Raw genomic sequence first — 24,480 nt, 5'->3', positions numbered from 1 at the left:
ATATAGCGTCCTTCTTTGTTTTTTATGGTGGATTTTGTTTTAAAGTCTATTTTATCTGAGATTAGTATTGCCACTCCTGCTCTTTTTTTGGTAGTTGTTTGCTTGATATATTTTTTCTCAATCTTTGATTTTTAGTAAATGTATGTCTTTGTTTCTAAGGTGTGTCTCTTGTAGACAACATATTGAAGGATCTCTTTTTTTTTATCTATTCTGTCACTCTCTGTTTATGGCTGGATTGAGGCCATTTACATTCAGTGTAATTATTGATAGGTGAGAGTTCTTTGCTGTTATTTTGTAGTGCTTTTTATTGTGGTGCTGACATTTTCTTTGTTCCTCTTACTCTCCTGTGCTGATTTCCTTTTGTTTGTGGATTTTTTTCTTTTTTTTTTTGTAGGTTTCGTTTTTACTGAGACTTTATGTTTTTCCTCTTTATTTTTATGACTAGGTTTGTTAACTTTCTTTGTGGTTACCATGAAATTTCACTTATCTTTCTAAGTTTGAAGCAGTCTATTATTACTTTGCCTTCCTCTCCATTAGAAGGTACTATAGCTACACCGTTTATTCCCCCTTTTTCTTGTTCTGATGTTGTTGTCATTTACAGATTAACTGCTCTGATTCCCTGTTGTATCTTTTTTGGTATTGGATAGTCCTTGAGCGTTCGTTTCCTAGATTGGTATCTGGCTGGTAAGATCCTGCGTCCTAGATTCAGCCTTTTAGTTGAAGTTGTTTGTTCTCATATCAATGGACTCCCTTTAATAATTCTTGCAAGTTTGGTTTAATTTTTACATATTCCCTTAATTTCTGTTTATCTGGAAATGTCCTAATTTCACTGTCATATTTAAACGGGAGTTTTGCAGGATATATTATTCTTGCCTGGCAATGTTTTTCTTTCATATATGTTTTATATATGTCATCCCATTGCCTTCTTGCCTGCATGGTTTCTGCCGAATAATCTGAACTTAGTCTTATTGTTTCTCCTCTGTAGGTGACTTACTGTTTTTTCTCGAGCTGCTTTCAGGGTTCTTGGTTTGTCTTTGGTTTTGGTGAGTGTGATTATGATATGCCTTGGTGATTTTCTTTTGGGGTCTATCCTATATGGGGTGTCATTGAACTTCTTGAATCGCCAGCTTTTCATCTTTCATGATATTGAGAAAGTTTTCTGTCAGCAGTTCTTAAATGATCTTCTCTGTGTTTTCTGTTTTCTCACCCTGTTCTGGAATTCCAATCACTCGAAAATTTTTGCTTTAGAATGTATCCGGCATAATTCTCAGGTCTCTTCATTTTTCTTTATTCTTTTTTTCTGAGTTTTCCTCAGAGTTGTATCCAAGTGGTTGTCTTCAATTTCGCTGATCCTATCTTCCATCGTTTCAAACCTGCTCTTCAGCCCTTCTATTGCACTGTCCATTTCTGAAATCTTGTTGTTTATCTTTTGGATTTCTAATTGTTGTTTTTGTATGATTTCCAGGTGTGAATTTATTGTGGCATATTGTTACTGTATTATTTTCCTGAGTTCTTCTATTTTTTTTGTATTTTCCATGAATTTGTCTATTTTTTCCTCATTTTTGTCTGCTTTTTGATTCAACTCTTTGATATTTCTGAGTGTTAGACATTTGAATTCCTTATCAGGTAGTTCTAGTGCTTTTTCTTCTACTGGAAAGTCATCTGATGTTTTATTTTGGATGCCTACTGGAACCATCCTGTCCTGTTTTCGTAAATGTTTTGATATTGTCTGCTGTCTTCAGGGCATTCAGTAGTTATTTTTCTCATTTATTTATTTTAGATTTGTTTGTTTCGTCCTTTTTTGTTTTATTTGGCTATGTCTTAGCTGGCAGGCTGTGTTTTTGTTGTCTGTTCATCTGCGGGCACGGTACTTTTTGCCTCCTCCAGTTGGCAGGGTCAGTCACTCAGATATGGTGCAGCAGGGCAGGTCGAGCTGAAGAGGAGTTGCTGGGATGGATTGTGGCACTATGGCCACCAGGGCGGGTTGGCAATCAGTTCAGTGCAGGTTTCCGTAGGCCATTCCTGTGCTGCTTGGTGGTGTGATGTTAAGTGCACAGTGCAGGTAGCAGGATGGAGGGGGGAGATTGTGATGTGTGGAGCTAAGATGGGTATGGGAGAGAGGAGAGAGGACCAGGAGCCAAAAACATTCAAACTAACAAAAAAGTGTGCTAGAGGATCTTGCTGTTGGAGTGGAGAGATGAGAGATTATGAAATGGAGAAAAACAAAAGGAGAAGAAGAGGAAAAAAGGAAAAGAAATGAATAATTAAAAATTAGAAAGAAAAAAGAAAACTAAATCTCCCAGGGGTCCCACCAGTGTGGCTATGTGGTCTGTGGTAGCTGTGCCCTGTCGTTGAAGTACAGCCTGGCGAGAAGGCATAGAGATGTCACTCAGCACCATTTATTCAGGGGAGAGGAAGAGAAGGAAGGTACAGACAGACAAGAAACTGAGTAATGGAGAAAGACAAAAATGGAAAAAGAGAAAAAAGAAAACAAAACAATTTAAAAAGAAAGAACAAGACCCCCCCACAAAAAAAACAGACATGGAAAAAGATACCCTCAGGGATCCCTCTGCCTGTCTGTGCAAACTGAGGGGGTAGCTCCCCAGATGCACAGTACTGCCTGGATAAAAGGGGTCCTAATTCGAGATAAGAAAAAGAAAATAAACAAACAATTCAAAACAAACAAACAAAAAAGCCCCGGGATCCCACCAGTGTAGCAGCACAGACTGGGAAGCAGTTTAATATTCGAGCAGCGTTTCACAGCCTTTTAGGAAGAAGCAAAGATGGCACACTGAGCCAGGTATTTGAGAGAAAGGAGGAGGAGGTGGTGAGAGGTAAGAAATCAAACAAGTGGAAAAAAGCAATACCAGCATCCAACAAATGGCACTCAGGGAGTCGTCCAGTGCTGGCAGGTGGAATCCAAGCAGCTGGTGCTTCCTGGCCAAGAGATTGTGGCCGTGGGAAGCATAGGAGGATGAGTGGGTGTGAAGAAGTGTGGGGGTTGGGAAAGCGTATATCACTGGTTACCAGTTATTCTGTCTCCTGCTGGAAGCTCCGTGAATCTGCTTTCTCGTTCCCCCTATTTGCTGGTCTCTGATAGGATTCCAAGATGGCGGATCCATGCTGCGTTAGCTGATAGGGGACCTCTGCGTGTATCTCTTATCACTCTCTGTTCTTGGTCAGTCTCTTATTCCATTTGGTGCTTTGGTGAGTTCTTTATCTCTTCATCTGATGCTTAACGTTTCAGGATTGCTATTTTCTCTGTTTGGCTTAGTTTTTCAGATCTTTGCTGTGGAGGGACGGTGTAGTGCTTCTGCCTAGATTGCCATGTTGCCCAGATGTCCCTAAATATTTTATCTTTTTATGGGCTATTATAAATGATATTGTTTTCCTTATTACCTTTTCAGAGTTTTCTTTGTTGGTGTATAGGAATCCAACTGATTTTTCTGTGTTTATCTTGTGTCCTGCTACTCTGCTGAATCTTTGTATTAGTTCCAGTAGTTTTCTTGTGGAATCTCTGTGGTTCTCTATGTATAGTATCATATCATCTGCAAATATGGATAGTTTTACTTCTTCATTATTATGTTGAGGAATTTCCCTTCTATTCCTATTTTATTGAGGGTTTTTTCAGGAATGGGTGTTGGACTTTATCAAATGCTTTTTCTGCATCTATTGGGATGATCATGTGATTCTTTTATTTTGTTCTATTTATGTGATGGATTATGTTGATTGATTTTCTAATGTTGAACCATCCTTGCATACCTGTGAATCCCATCTGCTCATGGTGTATTATTTTTCTCATATGATGCTGAATTCTGTTGGCTAGAATTTTATTGACAATCTTTTCATCTATAATCATGAGAGATACTGGTGTGTAATTTTCTCTTTTTGTGGTGTCTTTGCCTGGCTTTGGTATCAGAGTTATGTTCACTTCATAGAATGCGTTTGGGAGTATTCCTTCCTTTTCAGTGGTGTGAAATAGTTTGAGTAGTACTGATGTGAGCTCTTCTCTGAATGTTTGGTATAATTTTCCAGTGAAGCTGTCTGGACCAGGGCTTTTTTTGTTGGGAGTTCTTTTTTTTTTTAATTACTTCTTCCATCTCTTATCTTGTTATGGGTATGTTCAGATTTTCTACCTCAGCTTGTATTATTTTACGTAGGTAGTGTGTTTCTATAAATGCATCCATTTCATCTAGGTTCTCAAATTTGTTGCAGTACAATTTTTCATAGTATTCTGTTATGATCCTTTTTATTTCAGTTGGGTATCTTGTAACGTCCCCCATCTTATTTCTTATTTGGGTTATTTGTTTCCTCTCCTGTTTTTCTTTTTTTTTCTATTTGACCAGTCATTTGTCAGTTTTGTTGATTTTTTTGCAAGGAACCAACTATTTTCTTGTTGATTCTTTCTATTGTTTTTCTGAACTCTATTTCATTTATTTCTACTCTGCTATTTTTTATTTCCTTTCTTCTAGTGCCTGTGGGCTTCTTTTGCTGTTCTCTTTCTATTTGTTTGAGTTGTAGGGCTTAAGTCCCAATTCTGGCCCATTCTTCTTTTTTGATGCATGCATTTATTGCTACAGATTGATCTCTAAGCGCTGTCTTTGCTGTGTCCCAAAGTTTTTGGTGTGGTAAGTTTTCATTGTTATTTGATTCTATGATTTTTTAAAAATTGCTTCCATTACCCAATTGTTTATAAGCAAGGTGTTATTCAGTTTCCAAGTATTTAAATTTTCTTTGCTCTTCCTGTTATTTATTTCTACTCTTATGACTTTGTTATCAGAGAAAATTTATTGTAGTATTTGGGTGTTTTGGATTTTATTGAAGGTTACTTTGTGTCTTAAAATGTGATCTATTCTGGAGAATGTTCCAGGTGTGTTGGAAAGAATGTATACTTTGCTGCTGTTGGGTGGAGTGTTCTATATGTTTATGAAGTCAAGTTTGTTGATTGTGGTCTTTAGACCTTCTGTATCTATCACAGATTGAATTGTGTCTCCCAAAAATATGTGTTGATTTGGCTAGGCCGTGATTCCCAGTATTGGCTGGTTGTCTGCCATTTTGTCATCCGATGTGATTTTCCTATGTGTTCTAAATCCCATCTCTATGATGTTGGTGAGATGGGATTAGTGACAGTTATGTTAATGAGACAAGACTCAATCTACAAGATTAGATTGTTTTTTAAGCCAATCTCTTGAAATACAAAAGACAGAATCGAGCAGAGAGACATGGAGACCTCATACCACCAAGAAAGCAGTGCCGGGAACAGAGCGTGTCCTTTGCACCTGAGGTTCCTGCACAGAGAAGCTCCTAGACTAAGAGAAGATTGATGACAAGGACCTACCTCTAGAGCCAACAGAGAGAGAAAACCTTCCCCTGGAGCTGGCACCCTGAATTCGGACTTCTACCCTCCTAGACTGTGAGGGAATAAATTTCTCTCTGTTAAAGTCATGCACTTGTGGTATTTCTGTTATAGCAGCACTAGATGACTAAGACAGTATCTTTGTTGAGTTTCTTTATAGATATTCTGTCTTTTATTGAGAATGGTATGTTGAAGTCTCCTACTATTATTGTGGTACTGTCTGATTTTCTTTTCAATGCTGTTAGAGATTTTTTTTATGTATTTTGGAGCCCTGTCCTTGGATACATAGATGTTTATTACGGTTATGTCTTTTTGGTGGATGGTCCCTTTAATCACAATATAATGTCTTTCCTTGTCTTTTATGGTAGATTTTGCCTTAAAGTCTATTTTACCTGAGATTGGTATTGTCACTCCTGCTCATTTTTTTATTACTGTTTGCTTGATATATTTTTACACCCTTTGATTTGTAATATATTTATGTCTTTGTGTCTAAGGTGTGTCTTTTGTAGACAGCATATTGATGGGTCATTTTTAATCCATTTTGCCACTTTGTCTTTACAGGTGCATTTTAGCCATTTACATTCAGTGTGATTATCGGGAGGTATGAGTTTATTGCTGTCATGTTGTTGTGCTTTTTTGTGGTGCTGATGTTTTGTTCCTCTTACTTTCCTGTGATGAGTTCCATTTGTTTGTGTATTTTCATTTCTTTCATTATTATAGATTTTGTGTTTACTGAGTGTTTATGTTTTTCTTCTTTTTTATTTTTTATAAGTAGGTTTGTTAACTTCCTGTGGCTATCTAAAAATTTACTCCTATCTTCCTGAGTTTGAACCAGTCTTTGCTTACTTGATATCACCTTCACTTCTTCTCCATTTGTAAGTTCTATAGCTACACCGTTTGTTGTTGTTAGGTTACTTCAAGTTGGTTCTAATTCATAGCTTCCTGGTGTACAACTGTATGAAACATCACCACATCCAGCACCATTCTCACAATAATTCCTATGTTTGAGACCATTGTTGCAGCCACTGTGTCACTCCATCTTGTTGAGGGTCTTCCTCTTTTTTGCTGACCCTTTGCCTTATCAGTCATGATGCCCATCATGGATTGAATTGTGTCCCCCAGAAATATGTGTATCAACTTGCTAGGTCATGATTCCCAATACTGTATGATTGTCTACCATTTTGTCATCTGATGTGATTTCTCTGTGTGTTGTAAATCCTATCACTATGATGTAATGAGATGGATTAGTGACAGTTATATTGATGAGATCTACAAGTTTAGACAGTGTCTTAAGCCAATCTCTACTGATATATAAAAGAGAGAAGCAAGCAGAGAGACATGGGGACCTCACACCACCAAGGAAGCAGCACCAGGAGCAGAGCATATCCTTTGGACCTGGGGTCCCTGCACCTGAGAAGCTCCTCGACCAGGGAAAGATTGATGACAAGGACCTTCCTCCAGAGCCGACAGAGAGAGAAAGCCTTCTCCTGGAGCTGATGCTCTGAATTTGGACTTCTAACCTCTTAGACTATGAGAGAATAAACTTCTGTTTGTTGAAGCCATCCACTTGTGGTATTTCTGTTATAGCAGCACTAGATGACTAAGACAATGTCCTCCAGGAACTGGTCCTTCCTGATAACATGTCCGAAGTTCCTGAGATGAAGTCTTGCCATCCTTGCTTCCAAGGAGCACTCTGGCTGTACTTCTTCCAAGACAGATTTGTTCTCTCTTCTGGTAGTTGATGGTATATTCAATATTCTTTGCCAATACCATAACTGAAAGATACCCGTTCTTCTTCAGTCTTCCTTATTCATTGTCAAGCTTTCGCATGCATATGAGGTGATTGAAAATAATGTGGCCTTGGTCTGGTGCACCTTAGTCCTCAAAGTGACATCTTTGCTCTTCAACACTTTAAAGAGGTCTTTTGCAGCAAATTTGGCCAATACAATACGTGGGTTTCATTTCTTGATTGCTGCTTCAATGGGCATTGATTATGGATCCAAGTAAAACAAAATCCTTGAACACTTCCGTCTTTTCTCCATTTATCATGATTTTGCTCATTGGTCAGTTGTGAGGATTTTTGTTTTGTTTATGTTGAGGTGTCATCCGTACTGAAGGCTGTGGTCTTTGACTTTCATCAGTAAGTGCTTCAAGTACTCTTTGCTTTCAGTAAGCAAAATTGTGTTATCTGCATATCACAGGTTGTTAATGAGTCTTTCTCCAATTCTGATGCCACATTCTTCTTCATTATAGTCCAGCTTCTTGGATTGTTTACTCAGCATACAGAAGTATGGTGAAAGGATACAACTCTAATGCACACCTTTCCTGATTTTAAACAATGCAGTATCCCCTTGTGCTGTTTGAAAGAGTGCCTCTTGGTCTATGTACAGGTTCCATGTAAGCACAATTAAGTGTTCTGGAATTCCCATTCTTTGCAATGTTATCCATAATTTGTTATAATTCACACAGTCGAATGCCTTCACATAGTAAATAGAACACAGGTAAACACCTTTCTAGTATTCTCTGCTTTCAGTCAAGATACATTTGACAATTATATCCCTCGTTCCACATCCTCTTCTGAGTCCAGCCGGAATTTTTGGCAGTTCCCTGTTTATGTACTGCTGCAACTGTTTCTGAATTATCTTCAGCAAAATTTCACTTGCATGTGATTAATGATATTGTTTGATAATTTCAGCATTATGTTGGATTACCTTTCTTTGGAATTCTCACAAATATGGATCTCTTCCAGTCAGTTGGCCAGGTAGCTGTCCCTTCAACTTCTTGGCATAGACGAGCGAGCACCTCCAGCGTTGCATCCATTTTTTGAAACATCTCAGTTTGTATTCTGTCAATTCCTGGAGTCTTGTTTTTTGCCAGCGTCTTCAGTGCAGCATGGACTTCTTCCTTCAGTACTTTTGGTTCTTGATCTTATGCTACCTCCTAAAATGTTTGAATGTCGACCAATCTTTTGCTACAGTGATTCTGTATATTCCTTCCATCTTCTTTTGATGCTTCTTCCATCTTTCAATATTTTGCCAGTAGAATCCTTCGATATTGCAACTCAAGGCTTGATTTTTTCCTTCAGTTCTTTCAGCTTGAGAAATGCTGTGTTTTTCCCTTTTGGTTTTCTATCTCCAAGTCTTTGCAAGTGTCATTATAATACTTGTCTTCTCGAGCTGTCCTTCAGTCTTCTGTTCAGCTCTTTTACTTCATCTTTTCTTTCATTTTCTTTAGTTACTGTTTGTTCCAGAGTGAGTTTCAGAGTCTCTTCTGACATCCATTTTGGTCTTTTCTTTCTTTTCTGTCTTTTTCACTACCTCTTGCTTTCTTCACGTATGATGTTCTTGATGTCACTGAACAACTTGTCTGGTCTTCAGTCATTAGAGTTCAGTGCATCAAATCTATTTGGAAGGTGGTCTCTAAATTCAGGTGGAATATACTCAAGGTCATATTTTGGCTCTCATGGACTTCTTTTAATATTCTTCAGCTTCAACTTGAACTTGCATATGAGCAGCTGATGGTTTATTCTGCAGTTAGCCCTTGGCCTTTTTCTGACTGATGATATTGAGCTTTTCCATCATCTCTTTCCACAGATGTAGTCAGTTTGATTCCTGTGTATTCCATCCGGTGAGATCCACATGTATAGTTGCTGTTCATGTTAAGAAAGGTATTTGTAATGAGTAATTCGTTGGTCTTGCAAAATTCTATTGTGTGGTCTCCAGTTTCATTTCTATCACCAAGGCCATAGATCCTTCTTCTTTGTCTCCAGCTTCCTTATTCCAATCACCAGTAATTATCAACGCATCTTGATTGCATGTTTGATCAATTTCAGACTGTAGAAGTTAGTAAAAATCTTCAATTTCCCCATCTTGGCATTAGTTACTGGTGCATAAATTTGAATAATAGTCCTATTAACTGGTCTTCCTTGTAGGCGCATGGATATTCTTCTATCACTGACAGTGTTGTACTTCAGTGTAGATCTTGAAATGTTCTTTTTGACAATGAACACGATGCCATTCCTCTTTAATTTGTGATTCCCAGCGTAGGAGACCATATGATTGTCTGATTCATAATGACCAATACCAATCCATTTCAGCTCATTAATACCTAGGATATTGATCTTTATGTGTTTCATTTTTGTGGACTTCCAATTTTCCTACATTCATGCTTTGTACATTCCACATTCCAGTTATTAATGGAGGTTTACAGCTGTTTCTTCTCATATTGAGTCATGCCACATCAGCAAAAGAAGGTCCCAAAAGGTTACTCCATCCATGTCATTAAGGTCAACTCTACTTTGAGGAGGCAGTGACTTCCAACCCGAGGAGCTCATCACTATATCAGAGAATCTGCTGCTGCCAATCATAATGTTTTCAATGGCTGATTTTTTCAGAAGTAGACCGCGAGGTCGTTTTTACTATTCTGTTATATTCTGGAAGCTCCGATGAAACCTGTCCACCATGGGTGACCCTGCTGGTGTTTGAAATACTGGTAGGATAGCTTCCAGCATCACAACAACATACAAGCCACCACAGTATGACAAACTGACAAACAAGTGGTGGTATACCATTTATTCTCCCTTTTATTGTTTTGATGTCATCATCATTTACAGATTATAGTCTCTGGTTCCCTGTTTTAAATGTTTTAGCTTTGTTTTATTGTTGAGAGTTCTTTACTCAGGTTGGTATCTGGCTGATGCTGTCTTGTGTTCTAAACTCCGGTTGTTTTCTGATGGTGTTGGTTCTGTTACTGAAGGACCCCCTTTAATATTTCTTGTAAATTTGGTTTGGATTTATGAATTCCCTTAATTTCTGTTTATCTGGAAATGTCCTAATTTTGCCATCAAATTTGGGAGAGATTTTTCAAGGACATTATTCTTGGTTGGCAATTTTTTTTTTTTCAAGGTTTTATATATGTCATCCCATTGCCTTCTTGCCTGCATAGTTTCTGTTGAGTAATCAGAGTTTGTTCTTATTGTTTCTCCTTTGTAAGTTACCTGTTGTTTTTCTTGAGCTGTTCTCAGAATTCTTTCTTTGGTTTGGCAAGTGTGATTATGATATGTCTTGGTGACTTTCTTTTGAGAGCTATCCTATATGGAGTTCACTGAGCTTCTTGGATGGTCAGCTTTTCATCTTTCATGTTATTTGGTCTTGTTAACTCTTTCAATTGTTCTTCTATTCCCTATTTAATTCTGCTCTAATTCTTATTATTTCCTTTCTTCTGGTGCCTGAGGGCTGCTTTTGCTGCTCTCTTTCTACTTCTTCCAGTTGCAGGGTTAATGTTTTGATTGTGGCCCTTTCTTCTTTTTAGATGTGTGCATTTATTGCTATAAACTAGCCTCTGAGAACTGCTTTTGCTGTGTCCCAAAGGTTCTGTTATGATGTGTTTTCATTCTCATTTGATTCTATGAATTTCTTTATTCCATCCTTAATTTCTTCTATAACCCAGTAGTTTTTGAACAAGGTGTTGTTCAGTTTCCATGTGTTTGATTTTTTTCCCTTGCTTTTTGTGTTGTTGATTTCCACTTTTATGACTTCATGTTAAGAAAAGATGCTTTGTAATATTTCGATGTTGTGGATTTTTGTTAAGGCTTGCTTTATGGCCTAATATGTGGTCTCTTCTGGAGAACATTCCATGTGCGTTGAAAAAGAAAGTAAACTTGGCTGCTGTTGGGTGCAGTGTTTGGTATATGTCTATGAGATCAAGGTGGTTGACTGTAGCATTTAGATCTTCTGTGTCTTGGTTGAGCTTCTTTCTGAATGTTCTGTCCTTCACCAAAAGCGGTGTGTTGAAGTCTTATACTACTATTGTGGCGCTGTCTAGCTCTCTTTTCAGTGCTGTTAGAATTCGTTTTATGTATTTTGGAGCCCTGTTGTTGGGTGCGTAAATATTTATTATAGTTAGGTCCTCCTGGTGTACTGACCTTTTAATCGTTATATAGTGTTCTTCCTTGTCCTTTGTGGTCAGTTTTACTTTAAAGTCTATTTTTTCAGAGATTAATATTGCAACTCCTGCTCCTTTTAGAATGTTGTTTGCTTGATATATTTTTTTTGCATCCTTTGATTTTTAGCTTGTTTGTGTCTTTTAAGTGTAAGGTGTGTGTCTTGTAGGCAGCATATAGACGGATCATGTTTTCTTATCCAATCTGCCACTCTATTTCTCTTTATTGGTGCATTTAGTCTGTTTACATTCAGCGTAATTATTGATAGGTATGAGTTTAGTGCTGTCATTTTGATGTCTTTTTTTGTGTGTTGTTCAGTTTCTTTGTTCCACTTAATTTTCTGTGCTGAGTTGTTTTTATGTATTTTCTTTTCATCTTTTTCATTGTTGTTGATTTTGTGTTTGCTGAGTCATTATATTTTTCTAGTTTTTTTATTTTGACTTGTAGGATTGTTTCTTTCCTTTGTGGTTACCTTAATATTTACCCCTATTTTTCTAAGTTTATGTCAGTCTTTTTATTTCTTCATATCACCTTTACTTCCTCTCCATATGAAAAATCTATGTCTACATTTTTAAGTCCCTTTTTTTGTTTTAATGTTGTCATCTTTAAATATTGACATCTGTTTCCCTATTTTCAGTGTTTTAGCTTTGATTTACTTTTGTGACTTCCCTATCTGGGTCGATATCTGGTTGCTCTGTCCTGTGTTGTATTCTTGTGTTGTTATCTGATGTTACTGATTTTCTAACTGGAGGACTCCCTTTAGTATTTTTTGTAATTTTTGTTTGGTTTTTACAAATTCCCTAAATTTCTGTTTATCTGGAAATGCCCTAATTTTGCCATCATATTTGAGAGACAATTTTACTGGATATATACTTCTTGGCTGGCAGTTTTCTTCCTTCAAGTCTTTATATATGTCATCCCATTGCCTTCTTGCCTGCATGGTTTCTGCTGAGTAGTCTGAGCTTATTCTTATTGACTCTCGTTTGTAGATGACTTTTCGTTTATCCCTAGTTGCTCTTAAAATTGTCTCTTCATCTTTGGTTTTGGCAAGTTTGATTATAATCTGTCCTGGTGACTTTCTTTTGGGATCTACCTTATGTGGGGTTCGATGAGCATCTTGTATAGATACCTTGTCATCTTTCATGATACCAGGGAAGTTTTCTGCCAACAAATCTTCAACAATTCTCTCTGTATTTTATGTTATCCCCCTTATTCTGGTACTCCAGTCACTCGTAGGTTATTCCTCTTGATCAAGTCCCACATAATTCTTAGGGTTTCTTCTTCTTTTTTTTTAATCCTTTTATCTGATTTTTCCTCAAATAAGTTGGTGTCAAGTGCTTTATCTTCATTCTCACTAATCCTGACTTCCATTGCCTCATTTCTGCTTCTATGACTTTCTATTGAATTGTCTAATTCTGAAATTTTATTGTTAATCTTCTGGATTTCTGATTGCTGTCTCTCTATGGATTCTTGCAGCCTGTTACAGCCTGTTACATTTGTCATTATGCTCTTCTCTAATCTTCTTAATTTCCTCTATTTTGTGTTCTGCATTTTGCTTAATCTCCTTTCTAATTTCTTGAAGAGTTCCATATATTAATCTTTTGTATTCTGCCTCTGGTAATTCCAAGAAATTTTCCTTCTCTGGAAAATTTGTAGTTTCTTTATTTTGGGACGTTGCTGAGGAGATGATGGTCTGCCTTTTTATGTGATTTGATATTGACTGTTGTCTCCGAGCCATCAATAAGTTATTCTATTCATTTATTTTATGTTTGCTTACTGTGTCCTAGCTTCTTGTTTTGTTTTGATATGCCCAAATATGCTGCTCCTATGAGCTAGTTTGATTATTGGCACCTTTGAAGCTCTGATGTCCTGTCACCAGGTGGTTAGATCTGTTACTAGGTATGTGAGCTCAGGAGTCTGCTGATTCCTGTATGGATTCAGCTCAGGTGCCCAGGTAGATAGCCACCAAGTGTGTGGTGCAGGCTCTCACTTACAGTCCTAGACAGGCATGGGTGATTGGTGTAGGCACAGGTACCTGGCTGCAGCAGGGGGACACACTCTGAGCAAGACAGAGGTCTGGCGGTTGCCCCCAAGTGTCCAAGAGGAAGGCGTGTCCCTGTTCCCTAGAGCGCAGAGGTGGGTGAGTTTTGCAGCCGGACTATGAGAACATAATGCTATTGGCTGTAAGGACTGGGGGCACCTCTTATTCATCGGCCCCTATCACAGGTGGCTAGGTGGCGTGGGAGCCACCAGTCCTCAGGCCCCTGATGTGGGTAGGTGAAGATCCTTCTTAATGGGCAAGAGCAGTGTTAAATGTCAAGAATCTGCCACTTCACAGCTGAAACAGTTGAAGTTAGAGTCCCAGTATATACCCTGTTGTACTGCAGTAATGAGGGCCTACACTGTTGAAATGGGCCCACACAAGTCTATGCAGGGGAAAGGCAGTCAAAGTCTGTTGATCCTTTATGCCTGTTCCTAGGCAAAGGACCTGTGCCTACCCTGGGTTCCTGGCTTAGGGGAGCCGGCAGTTTATTTTTTCCCCTGTTTGTTAACTTGTTCACTCTCCAAGGCAGGGAGAATGGCTCCAAGTGTGTGACGGATCCTACTTCTGGTCCAGGGAACTCAGCAATTGCTGAAGCCATCTGGAACCCAGTGCAGAGCAGGGAGCGGGGAGGTAAATGGGAGAGAGGTTTTTCCCTAAGGGGGGTGTTTTTGATCCATGTGGTAGGCCATACACTATAATCTTTTGCTGATGAGGGCTGCTTCTCACTGGTTCTGGGTGGCCAAGTAGATTCTTTGGTGCTGGGTCTCTCCCGGTGCGGAAAACGTGCCTCCCGTGCATGGCTGCTTACCTGCCTCACTGCTCACCCCTGAGCTGATCAGGCCTGAAGGGCTCGGGCTCTTGCCGAGTCAGGTCTGGCAACTCCTCGCTGCTTCTGAAGCATCTCTCCCTCCCTGTCACTCAGTCCGGTTCCTCAACTCTGCCTTTTATGTTCAGGGCTCTCAGATTGTCATATATAATCAAATCACTTGTTTTTTCATGTCTTTTTTGTAAGAGGGTCCACCGGAAGCATCTGACTACTCCACCATCTTGGCTCCGCCTCCTTTCATGTTATTTGGGAAGTTTTCTGCCAAGAAATCTTCAACAATCTTCACTGTCTTTTGCATTTTCTCCCTCTGTTTTGGAACTTTGATCATGCACAAAATTTTGCTCTTGATTGTGTCCCACAGATTCTTTGGTTTTCTTCATTTTTCTCCATTCTTTTCTCTGATTTTTCCTTTTGGTGGCATCCATGGTTTTGTCTTCAATCTTGCTGAGTCTGTCTTCCATTTTTTTCAAATTTGCTCATAAAACCTTCTATTGAGTTACACATTTCTGAAATTTCGTTGTTTAGTTTTTGGATTTCTAGTTGCTATTTTCGTATGATTTTTAATTGTTTATTTATTTAGACATTTTGTTCTTCCTGTTGTTCCTTAAACTTCTTTTGTTTTGTCTGTGTTTTCCTTGATTTTGGCTACGCTTTCATTGATTTTGTCTGTTTTCCATGAGCTCTTTCCTAATTTCTTGGAAATCCCTGAATATTAGTTTTTGAATTCCATATCAAGTAGTTCTAGTACTTTTTCTTTTACTGGAAAGTTATCTGATTCTTTATCTTGGTCACTTACTCAAGCCATCTTGTCCTGCTTTTTTATGTGTTTTGATTTTGTCTGCTGTTTCTGAGACTTTAAGTTATTATTTTCTTTATTTATTGATTTTATGGTCATTTGTTTTGTGTTGCTTTTTTGTTTGCTTTGATATATCAGGGTGGGTGGTCCAGGAGTGCTTTGGTGCTTGCCCATCTGTGGGCATGATAGCTCTCACGACCTCATTCTGGTGGGAAGGGCCGCAGCAGGCAGGGTGAGCCCACTTTGCTGTGCACTGTTTTGATGAGATGGCTGAGCAGGGACTGGGTGGGCACTGTCTGCCTCTTCATGTTGGCCTAACAGTGTGTGAATATTCATAGCCCTTCATTGGATGTGTGGAAGTGTCAGATGTGAGGTGTTTCAGCAGCTGTTCGAATGGCGGGAGGTGATGGGCAGTGTAGGCCTGGTGTTGTAGTGGGCCTGAGTGCTGGGGATGCTCTAGCTGTGGTGGCTTTGTGGGGGCTAGCAGTAAGGGGAGGAGGTGGTATACAGGGATTGGTGGGAGTTAGAAAGAAAAGAGAGAGAAAGAGGAAAAAAAGTGCAGTGTGGTGGGAGCTGGCAGATGGGGTGGGGTGATCCCGGGGGCTGGTGAGTATGTGGGGGAGGTGGCATACGGGGCTAGGTGGGACAGAGAATGAAAAGATAGAAACAAGAAGAAAAATAATGGCAGTGTTGTGGGGCCCAGTATGTTGTGGTGGCGCCTACCTGGGGGCCATTGGGAAGGTAGGGGAGGTGGCTCACAAGGCTAGATGGGATAAAGAAAAAAAATGGCACCGTGGTAGGAGCCAGTGTGTTGGGGCAGGGTGGACCTGGGATGGCCGCCTGCCAGTGCTCCTGTGGCTGTCTAGCTGCAGTGGCATGACGGGGGCCAGCTGGAAGGGTGAGAGGTGGCGTACAGGATTTTTAAAAAGTGTGTTTCTCAGGTTACTGGATGCTCTGTCTCTTGTTGGGAGCTCTGTAGAGTTGTCTTCCAGTACTCCTTATCCAGAGTCATTGCTGGCTGTGTTTCAGTGTGGCCATACTGTGCCATGTGGAGTACCTCCACTCTGTATCTCTCCTTGTTCTCTGTTTTTGGGCACTTTCTTCTTCCATTTGGTGTTTGATATAGTTCTTTATCCTTTCATTTGATGCTCAAGGTTCCAGGATTGAAATTTATATTTGGTTTGCTTAGTTTTTTGGGTCTTTGCTGCAGAGTAACAGTGTGGTGTGTCTGTCTAGGGCATCATGTTGGCTCTGCTCCTTTTTCTCTTTTATAATACAAATTTTCAGAGCCAAGTCTTGGTTCTTCATAAGGGCAACCATATGTGCATTAAAATTGCAGGATTTGTATCTTATTTTAAGCTTTTCTTTTTCTCAGTAAAAACTTTTCACAAACAGGTATGAGGCATTTTTTTTCTAATTGTACTACAGATTTATCGAGATTAGGCATGCATTAGATGTATTCCAGTGCAGTTAACCTGGACAGTGTCAGTTGCCTCTGCTTGATGGAAAGATTAGAAAGCTTCATTCTGTCACCTGATGCCCTGCTGGATAAGTAGAGATCATGGACCTCTCCTTCTGAGACCAGACCATTCCAAGGAAGTAACTTACCAGCCCCAAGGGAGGTGTTGGTGAGGCCCTAGTCTCTAGGCTAATTGGAAAATTACTTCAATATAGCAGACATCTTGATAGAAAAGGGCAAAATGGTTACAGCTGTTCTTTGAATGGAAAATTTTAATGTTGCAAATACCATCTGTGTCTTCACACGTACTAGTTATAAGAAATACTCCAGCCTTAACTTTTGCTCAAAAAAGTACACAGTGGTGTGGTGAGAAAGACCAGAATTTCCAGACCTTTGCTAATCACACCTTCATGTAGATGAACTCTACAGATCATATTGATAAAAAATTGTGATTAGAATCATTATTTGAACTGTTCAGCAGCTATGTGTTTATGTAGGAAATGAATATACAGCTTCAAGGAAAATATATTCAATGGCATACTGTTAGGAAAATAGAAAATAAAAAATACTGTTTTAACTTATGGCTTCTACTTTGTTTCTAATATTTGAAAAACTCTTTGATTTTAAATGAATATTACCTAATTTAAAAAATTTCCTGACTTCTCTGAAGCAAGGAACATTAAGCTCTCTTAATTATCATAAATTATGTTGGAAAATCTGAGAAACTATATGATTATTACTAGCTTTTTAGTGGATTTTGTGAAATAGCATTTTAAATCCTCTTCTAATTTTAGTTTGAGACTTGAAAAAGAATGAATGCTGGAAAAATGTATTAGACAGAAATATGTATTAAAATGGGAATAACTATTCAAAGTAAGTTTTCCTTATCTTAAAAGCAAGCAATTTTATATTTTCATCCTATAGCTTTCCTTTTATTAGTTTAAAGCCACAGGTCTTTTCATTGGCTTGACTAAAGGTTAGCTTCCCCCTTTTCATTCCTTAGGATGAACAATTTCCTAATTCTTTTTTAAATTATTGGCATTATAGTCTTAGCTGCAGCTTACTTAACTACTTAACGTTTATTTGCATGGCACAGTGATAATAATCATGGGTTTTGGAGTCCATGGCAACGGGTTTGGTTTTTAGTTTGGAGTCAAACTGCTTAGGTTTCAATCTCTGTTCCACCATTTTCTCGCTGTGTCGTGTGCAAGAGAGTTAACTGCTCTGAGGACTCTCTTCTCATCCATTAAAATGAGATAATGTATGTAGAGCACCTAGTGTAATGTCTAGCATATAAGTATCTAAAATATATATAACTGTCACAAGTATTTTACTAAAGTGTGGCAAACTGAATTTAGTGTCCTACTATAAGTTAACCTTTTAAAACAGAAAGTGTTTTCTCCTTTCTGTTCACTGAAGAGCTGGGCTTTGGAACTAAGATCTAACCTACAGGATTTGGAGCGGGGCTGAATTTCATTGCTAGGCTATTTCATATAAGCATGGACTGAAGAAAATAAAAATTCCCAATACTTTTAAAAATTTCTATTTTAGTTAAGTACAGTATAGCAGGAGCCTTGTTGGTGTGGTGGTTAAGCGCTTGGCTGCTAACTAACAGGTTGTCGATTAAAATCCACTTGCTGCTCCGTGGGAGAAAGATATGGCAGTCTGCTTCCATAAAGATTACAACCTTGGAAACCCTATGGGGCAGTTCTACTCTATCCTATAGGGTTGCTATGAGTCGAAATCTACTCGATGGCAACGAGTTTGGGTTTTGGTTATCTGTTGTGGCGTCACTGATCACTAAGTCATGCCTTAGTTACAATAATTCATTCTCCTTGTGTATGGGAACACATAATCACAAGAGAATATATAATCTTACTGGTTCACCATGGTAACTGGCTTCTAACTGAGCCTCACTTTATGAATGCTCCTTTGATCCCAAACAGGTTTTGGCCACATTTGCAGCAAGACTTTGAACACTTTTAAAGTGAGTATTTTAATTTCTGTAATTCTATTCCCCATTATTTATACTTACTCTTAACATTAATAAAAAACAAAATAAAACAAAGAAAAGCAATTCTGCTCACCTTATATTTTAGTGGTAACACCAGACATTAGAGTCCTTTCATATACATTGCTTTCATTAAGGATTCTGTAGTGATAACTGCCAATTTTTCTTTTTTAAAGAGTCAGTACTTTTACATTTGAATAACATCAGATTTCAGCAAATCATCCCCTGAATTAGAATCAAAATGCTTAAGGCAAAAGCATGTAGCTTGTCTGGACTTTAAAATGAAGTTATGATATTTTTTGTCTTTTAGCTCATATGTGGAGATTTGATTTTAGAGTGAGAGCAGTTAAAGATGTAACTTAACATTCGTCACAATAATTGATTTCACATATAAACAATCCACTTATGAGGAATTGCTGAAAGAATATGTTATCATCCCTGGAGGTAAAAGAGTTCAGTCTGGCTTGATGGATTCTTGAAGAATCCATGGATTCTATTTTTAGTTGAATTGCTGTACAACTTAACTCCCACAATTTTCTGTTCAATCAGGAGGGGAAATTACAGGCTTTCATCGCCCAACACTACATTTGATGTTCAGATTAGCTTCCCCTTCATAAACCTGTAAGACAAGAACCGGGAGCTCTGTAATATCCAAAATAGGTTGTAGATGGGAGATGGTGGAGACAGTTCTCCATAGTTCTTTTGCATTTGTGCACATCTTGTAAGCAGAAAAATTGACTGCCTTTGTTCTGGACTGTCCTTTCAGGATATCTGTATAGCAGACAGCCTTGGAAGATATAGTGTCTCCCTCCAGAGCAAATGTCAGGTTTGCTTACTGCCTGTTATAAAAGATTCTGGTTCTCTAAGCTCAGGGTTCATGTTTTATAATGCAGTTCACTGTGTGTGCAGGTGTCATCTGGCCCTCTGTGTTGCCTTGTGAGAACTGAAGATCAGGGAACAAGTGTAAGAAAATGCTCATAGTGTGGCTACTGCTATTTCTGTGACCCAGGAGTCTTGTATTTTCTGCTAGCATCCTTGAAACTTGTTAACTTTCCAATAGGGTAGAATCTGGACATGCTGTTTTTCTTGACAGTAATGACCTGAATAACTATGGCAGCAATTAAATTGTGCAGAAACTCACCAATGAACCCACAAAACCAGATAACCCAAACCCCTTTTTATTTTAGCAACATTTATTTACTAGTTGGTTAACTTCTTGGACCATTTGATCCTGTTCTTATTTAACTAATTAAGCAATACATGGCAGTTGTTCTCAGCTGGACAGTTTGGAACATTCTTTATTGCCTTCAGTCTGGGAGTACATTCATAGCATTCATAGTGTTCTCTGGAATGTTCATCTGGGGCACACTGCTCAGCTAGGGCTTCAGACTGGTTCTTTTTCCTATGGCAAATGAATTTCCTTTGGCCAGGGTTACAGAATTCTCTGAGTTGTCATGCTCCCTTGAAAGGAAATTGCTTAATTTCCTTTGTAATGAAATGTTATCACTTTACCAACTATAGAGGGGAAAAAACCAGTACTACAGCTCAGGTAGTCTGAAAAGGTAGTATTTGTGTGTGTGTATGTATGTTTCTGCAGTCATGGACAGCTCTTTAAGTGTGAAGCTTATAATATGGAGCTACCATCATTTGGATGCGCTTAGCTGTTACTTCCCCAGAAGGGTCTAAAGAGATTGACCAGAGGTATGTAGTTTTTCTTTGTGTGAAAGTAACCAGACCAAGAATTGCCTACCAAATGAACCTGGACAGTCATGAAGAAACAGTGATATAAACAAAGTTTAGATGGTTAAGCAGCATTTAATAATATAAATTTCATTATGGATATTCTTATAAATTCCAAAAAGAAAGAAAAATTGCAATCATCATATGTTTGTGTAAGACCATTCATAAAATCCTTTACTTTGAATAAACAGTGAAACTGAGGGTCAATTTTAAATTAAATGGCTATGTTTAATTGTTCAGTGTGCGAAAAATAAAAGCCATGCCTATTTGTCTCATTATATGAAACTAAGAAAAATATTATTTAGTTAGACAAGGTTTTCATTGTTTGGAAAACTGACCCTATGATCTAAAAATCTGACAGGATTTTCTGTGAAAATTACCCATTACATAATGTGTACAAATATTTGATATCTGTTGCTATCAGGAGTTTAATAGAATAATCATTATTAAGGATAAATAAGTTAAGTTGAATTGGGACATTTTGTGCCATTTACATGAATTTGATCCGCATGTGAAAGGACTGCGGTTCTTTCCTGCATTTAACAAGTTGCTTAAGGTGGGTGTTCAGGTGGTGTTAGGTTAAAAGAGTCTCTCTCTACTCGAGTGATACATTTGCAGTAGGTCAGAACTTCCTGAATCCTTCTGTTATGTTTCCTTTCCTACTATTGCCACCATTATGCCACTTTAGAATTTAAAAAGGCCATTGCATTAAAATATTTTTATTGTTTTGAAGGAGAATTTGGTCCTAGTAAATTCTGGGGTTGAAAATGCAGTAGGACATATGTAAAAACAGCTTCCTTTTCTTTCGAAAAAGTAAAGAGACGTGGGTAAATAATTTTCTTTCAACATAGAATCATTAGGAATTACATTTCTGAGAATGTGCATGTATTGTGTGTGGGCTTTATTGGTCTTCTACCTAGAATGATTTGAGAGACTTTCAGAGGTTTGTCAGTGATTTCCCTACTTCTCATTGTTTCACAATATTTTCAGCCCTTCTTTTCTCATACACAAATATTGGCTGATTTTTACAGTGAACACTAGCTAAGTACTTGAAGGAGTTGTGAGTATAGGTTCACACTGACTTAACTTTGGAACTTTTTTCATAATTTCCGGCTTATTTATCAGTTGGAAGTGGTAATTCTTTTAGATTTAGAACAATTTAATCAATGCCAGATAACGTAAAGGGCATTTTTACAATATAGCAGAATTTTTTAATAGAAATTGACTCTAGGACTAAAGAAATGTATTGCTTGGCAATATTTAACTGTCAGTCAACTTTCTATTAGACACTGTTACATTAGAAGTCACCTTTATATAGAACATTGTCAAGATACAATTTCTTTGGTCAAGACTTTTTCTGAGTGCACTACTTTCGGAGTTTTACTGTACTGCAAAAATAAAGCCAGACTAGTTGCTGTTGAATTGATTCTGACTCATGGTGATCCCATGTGTGCCAGAGTAGAACTGTGCTTCATAGGGTTCTCAATGTCTGATTTTTCAGAAGTAGATTGCCAGGCCTTTCTTCCAAGTCACCTTTGGGTGGACTTGAACTGACAGCCTTTTGGTTAGCAGCCAAATGCGTAACCATTGCACCACCCAGGGACATTAGAGGGTACCATTCAATCAAGAATGCAGTTCCTGAACATACAATGGGTCTCAAAGCTATTGTCCTTACCCTGATACAAGTAAAAATAATAAAGTAAAATCAAGTTATTGTTTATGGTCTCAAGCAACTTATAAATTATAATTATAGAATTATAAATCCAATAATATAGTCTGGCCTCTTTCTATTGCAAGAAAGTGGATGGATTCGGGCTGCGCTAATAAGGGAAATAATTGGACACAGACCCTATTTTAAGATGTGTTAGCAATGGGCTGTTCGAATCCACCAGGTGCTGCTTGGAAACTATGGGGCAGTTCTACTCTGTCCTGTAGGGTCGCTATGAGTCGAAATCGGCTCGACGGCAGCAGGTTTGGTTTTGTTTCAGCAATGGGCCGCAGAATTCTTTATGTACCAGGCGCCCCTCTGCATTTCACCAAATGTAATCTCACTATAAGGTATAATGTAATTGTTATTTATTAAGTGCGGACCATACGCCTGGCACTGTGCTGAACTCTTTACATGCTTATCTTATGAGGCAGCTGCTATTATTTTCATTCTAGATTCACAAATGAGGAAATTAATACTCAGATTAAGGAATTCCCTCCAAATCATACACTTGCCCAAGATTTATCAGATTAAAAAGAACGGCTTAAACACTAAGCATAGTGACTAATAAAATAATACAGTACCATGCTTGTTTTCTCATGCTAATTAGACTATCAACTTAATGAAGTCCCTTGAGGGCAGATATGGCTCATAGTTTTTTTGTATCATTCTTAATGCCAAAGCTTGACCCAATATAAGAGCAAGAAAACTGTTATCTTAGGAGTTTTATACACAGGGTAGAAAGTTTTCCTAGATTATCACAGAACCTCAGAGTGGGATAACTTCCATCCATACCAGAAGCAACAAAAGCCTCTTGGAATTTTAAGAAAAGGTTACTGTGAAGAAGCAATGAACGATTCATATCAATTTCATTGACTTTACAAAAAAAAGCCATATTGCCATTTGAAACTGTTTTCATATATTTGGATAATTAAAGTGTGAAGTGCCACCACAACAGTGTCAGTGACTCGTGACTACTGATGACTAATGAAACGAATTCTAAGAGGTTAAGTGTTTTAGGCTGTTCTGGAGGCTTTGGCAGTGCCCTTAAAGTAAAAGTGTTCCTTGAAACAAATCACACTATAATCAAGTGTCAACACTAAATATTTGTGGCAAGTGCTAGTCTAACATATATGGATCTTCTGTTCCAAAATTTTCAGACTAAGATTGCGCTAAGAATTTAAAAATAAACAAACAAATTCATTCCAGCCTCCACCTCCCAGCAAATCACTTCATCACCATCACCATGAGGGATTATCAATTCAATATAGTGAGTTCCTGTTCTTATTTCAGCCCTCTCTAGGAGAACTTTATCATAATAGGATCAAGGAAATTTCATTAGTTGTAAAGATCATAAAGGGCTATAAAAATGGTGGTGATTTTATAGTCAGCAGAGATATTCTCCAGTTTACCATCTTCTCTATGCCACAAATTCTGGCAGTAAGGAAATTCAATTGGACAAACCACGTCTCCAAAAAAGCCATACTTCCTGCAAATGCTACAGGGCTTCTAATTCTGGTCAGACAGATTCTCCAGGCAGCCTTTCCATATAAGGATAAGCAAAAACACACAAATCTTCAAACAGACTGTTGTGAGGTCACAGGGCAGGCATATGAGAACCAAATATGGTAGCTAAATTCTCAAGCTCACAACAGACACTTGGAAAAAAAAGGTTGTAACCACCAACTCCAAACTAGTATTAGTTCATAAATCCCAAGAAAAGTTATAAGCAATTAATCTGTTCTTATTAGTGTTAACTTGATATCAAATATGAACCAGTCAGCTGTGCATTACATCAGCTCTGCCTTTTTTCCTTTTCCTTTTCCACTGCAGAAAAGGGTACTGTGAAATGTGTTCCTAGAGTGAACACATTCGACAACAGGATATTGCATCTGAAAAAATAAATTATTCCAATCTGCCCTAGTACAGAAGGAACTACAGATTTCCCAAGTACCCCATGAGAATAGCTTCTTCCCATTAGTAGGGCAGGCACTGTCCTACACTGTGACCAGGAAAAATGTCCAGAGAAATGGCATCATATAGTACTTAAGGAGAATTCCTGAGGGGATTGGGATCTGTGTCCTCCACTTGAATTCTAGGGTAGATCAAGACACTGAGAGCTGACCCATAAACATGAAGAGAAGACAGTTTCCCCTACTTTTGTTTACCAAAACCCCTGGTTTAAGAGCAGTTCAAGATATTTTCTTTCCAGTGATCATAGAGTACTTATTACCACTATCATATGAGGTAGCAATTTTGAAGACTGTTAATTCAAAGTCAAATAAAATTAGAAGCATTTTGATAGAGTGTATCAAGAGCCATGAAAATGTTCACACTCCTTGATCCAGTAATTTCATTTCTGGATCTCCAGTTTAAGTAAGTAAACCAAAAGAGGGCAGAAGTTATGGGCCTGAAAAAGTTATGCAACATTTTGGTGGATTTTTTTTTTTCTTTTAAAATGGTGGAGGATTGGAAGTTGCCTGAATATTCATCATTTGGACTTGGTTAGGTAAATGGTGGTATATCCAATTGAAAGAATGCTATGACCACACTGAAACTCACCATTGTACAATTATATATTAAAAAAAAAAAAAAACCC

At 38.1% G+C, this 24,480-nt stretch overlaps 1 protein-coding gene across 3 annotated transcripts in view; it reads left to right on the top strand.

Annotated features, from left to right (window-relative positions):
• The window catches only part of SH3BGRL (SH3 domain binding glutamate rich protein like), a 146,617-nt gene that overhangs the window by 91,026 nt on the left and 31,111 nt on the right, over nt 1-24,480 (top strand). For 2 of the 3 annotated variants that reach the window (XM_023733600.1, XM_023733601.1), the window contains exon 2: nt 18,369-18,409. The exons of the other annotated variant lie outside the window; for it this stretch is intronic. In XM_023733600.1, coding sequence (XP_023589368.1) covers nt 18,369-18,409 — 41 coding nt within the window. The remainder of the gene's footprint in view (nt 1-18,368; nt 18,410-24,480) is intronic. 3 annotated transcript variants of the gene reach the window in all.

This window comes from Trichechus manatus, unplaced genomic scaffold (genome assembly GCF_000243295.1).
Source record: "Trichechus manatus latirostris isolate Lorelei unplaced genomic scaffold, TriManLat1.0 scaffold00060, whole genome shotgun sequence".
Lineage (NCBI taxonomy): Eukaryota > Metazoa > Chordata > Mammalia > Sirenia > Trichechidae > Trichechus > Trichechus manatus.
This window is presented reverse-complemented; position numbering and strand designations above follow the sequence as displayed.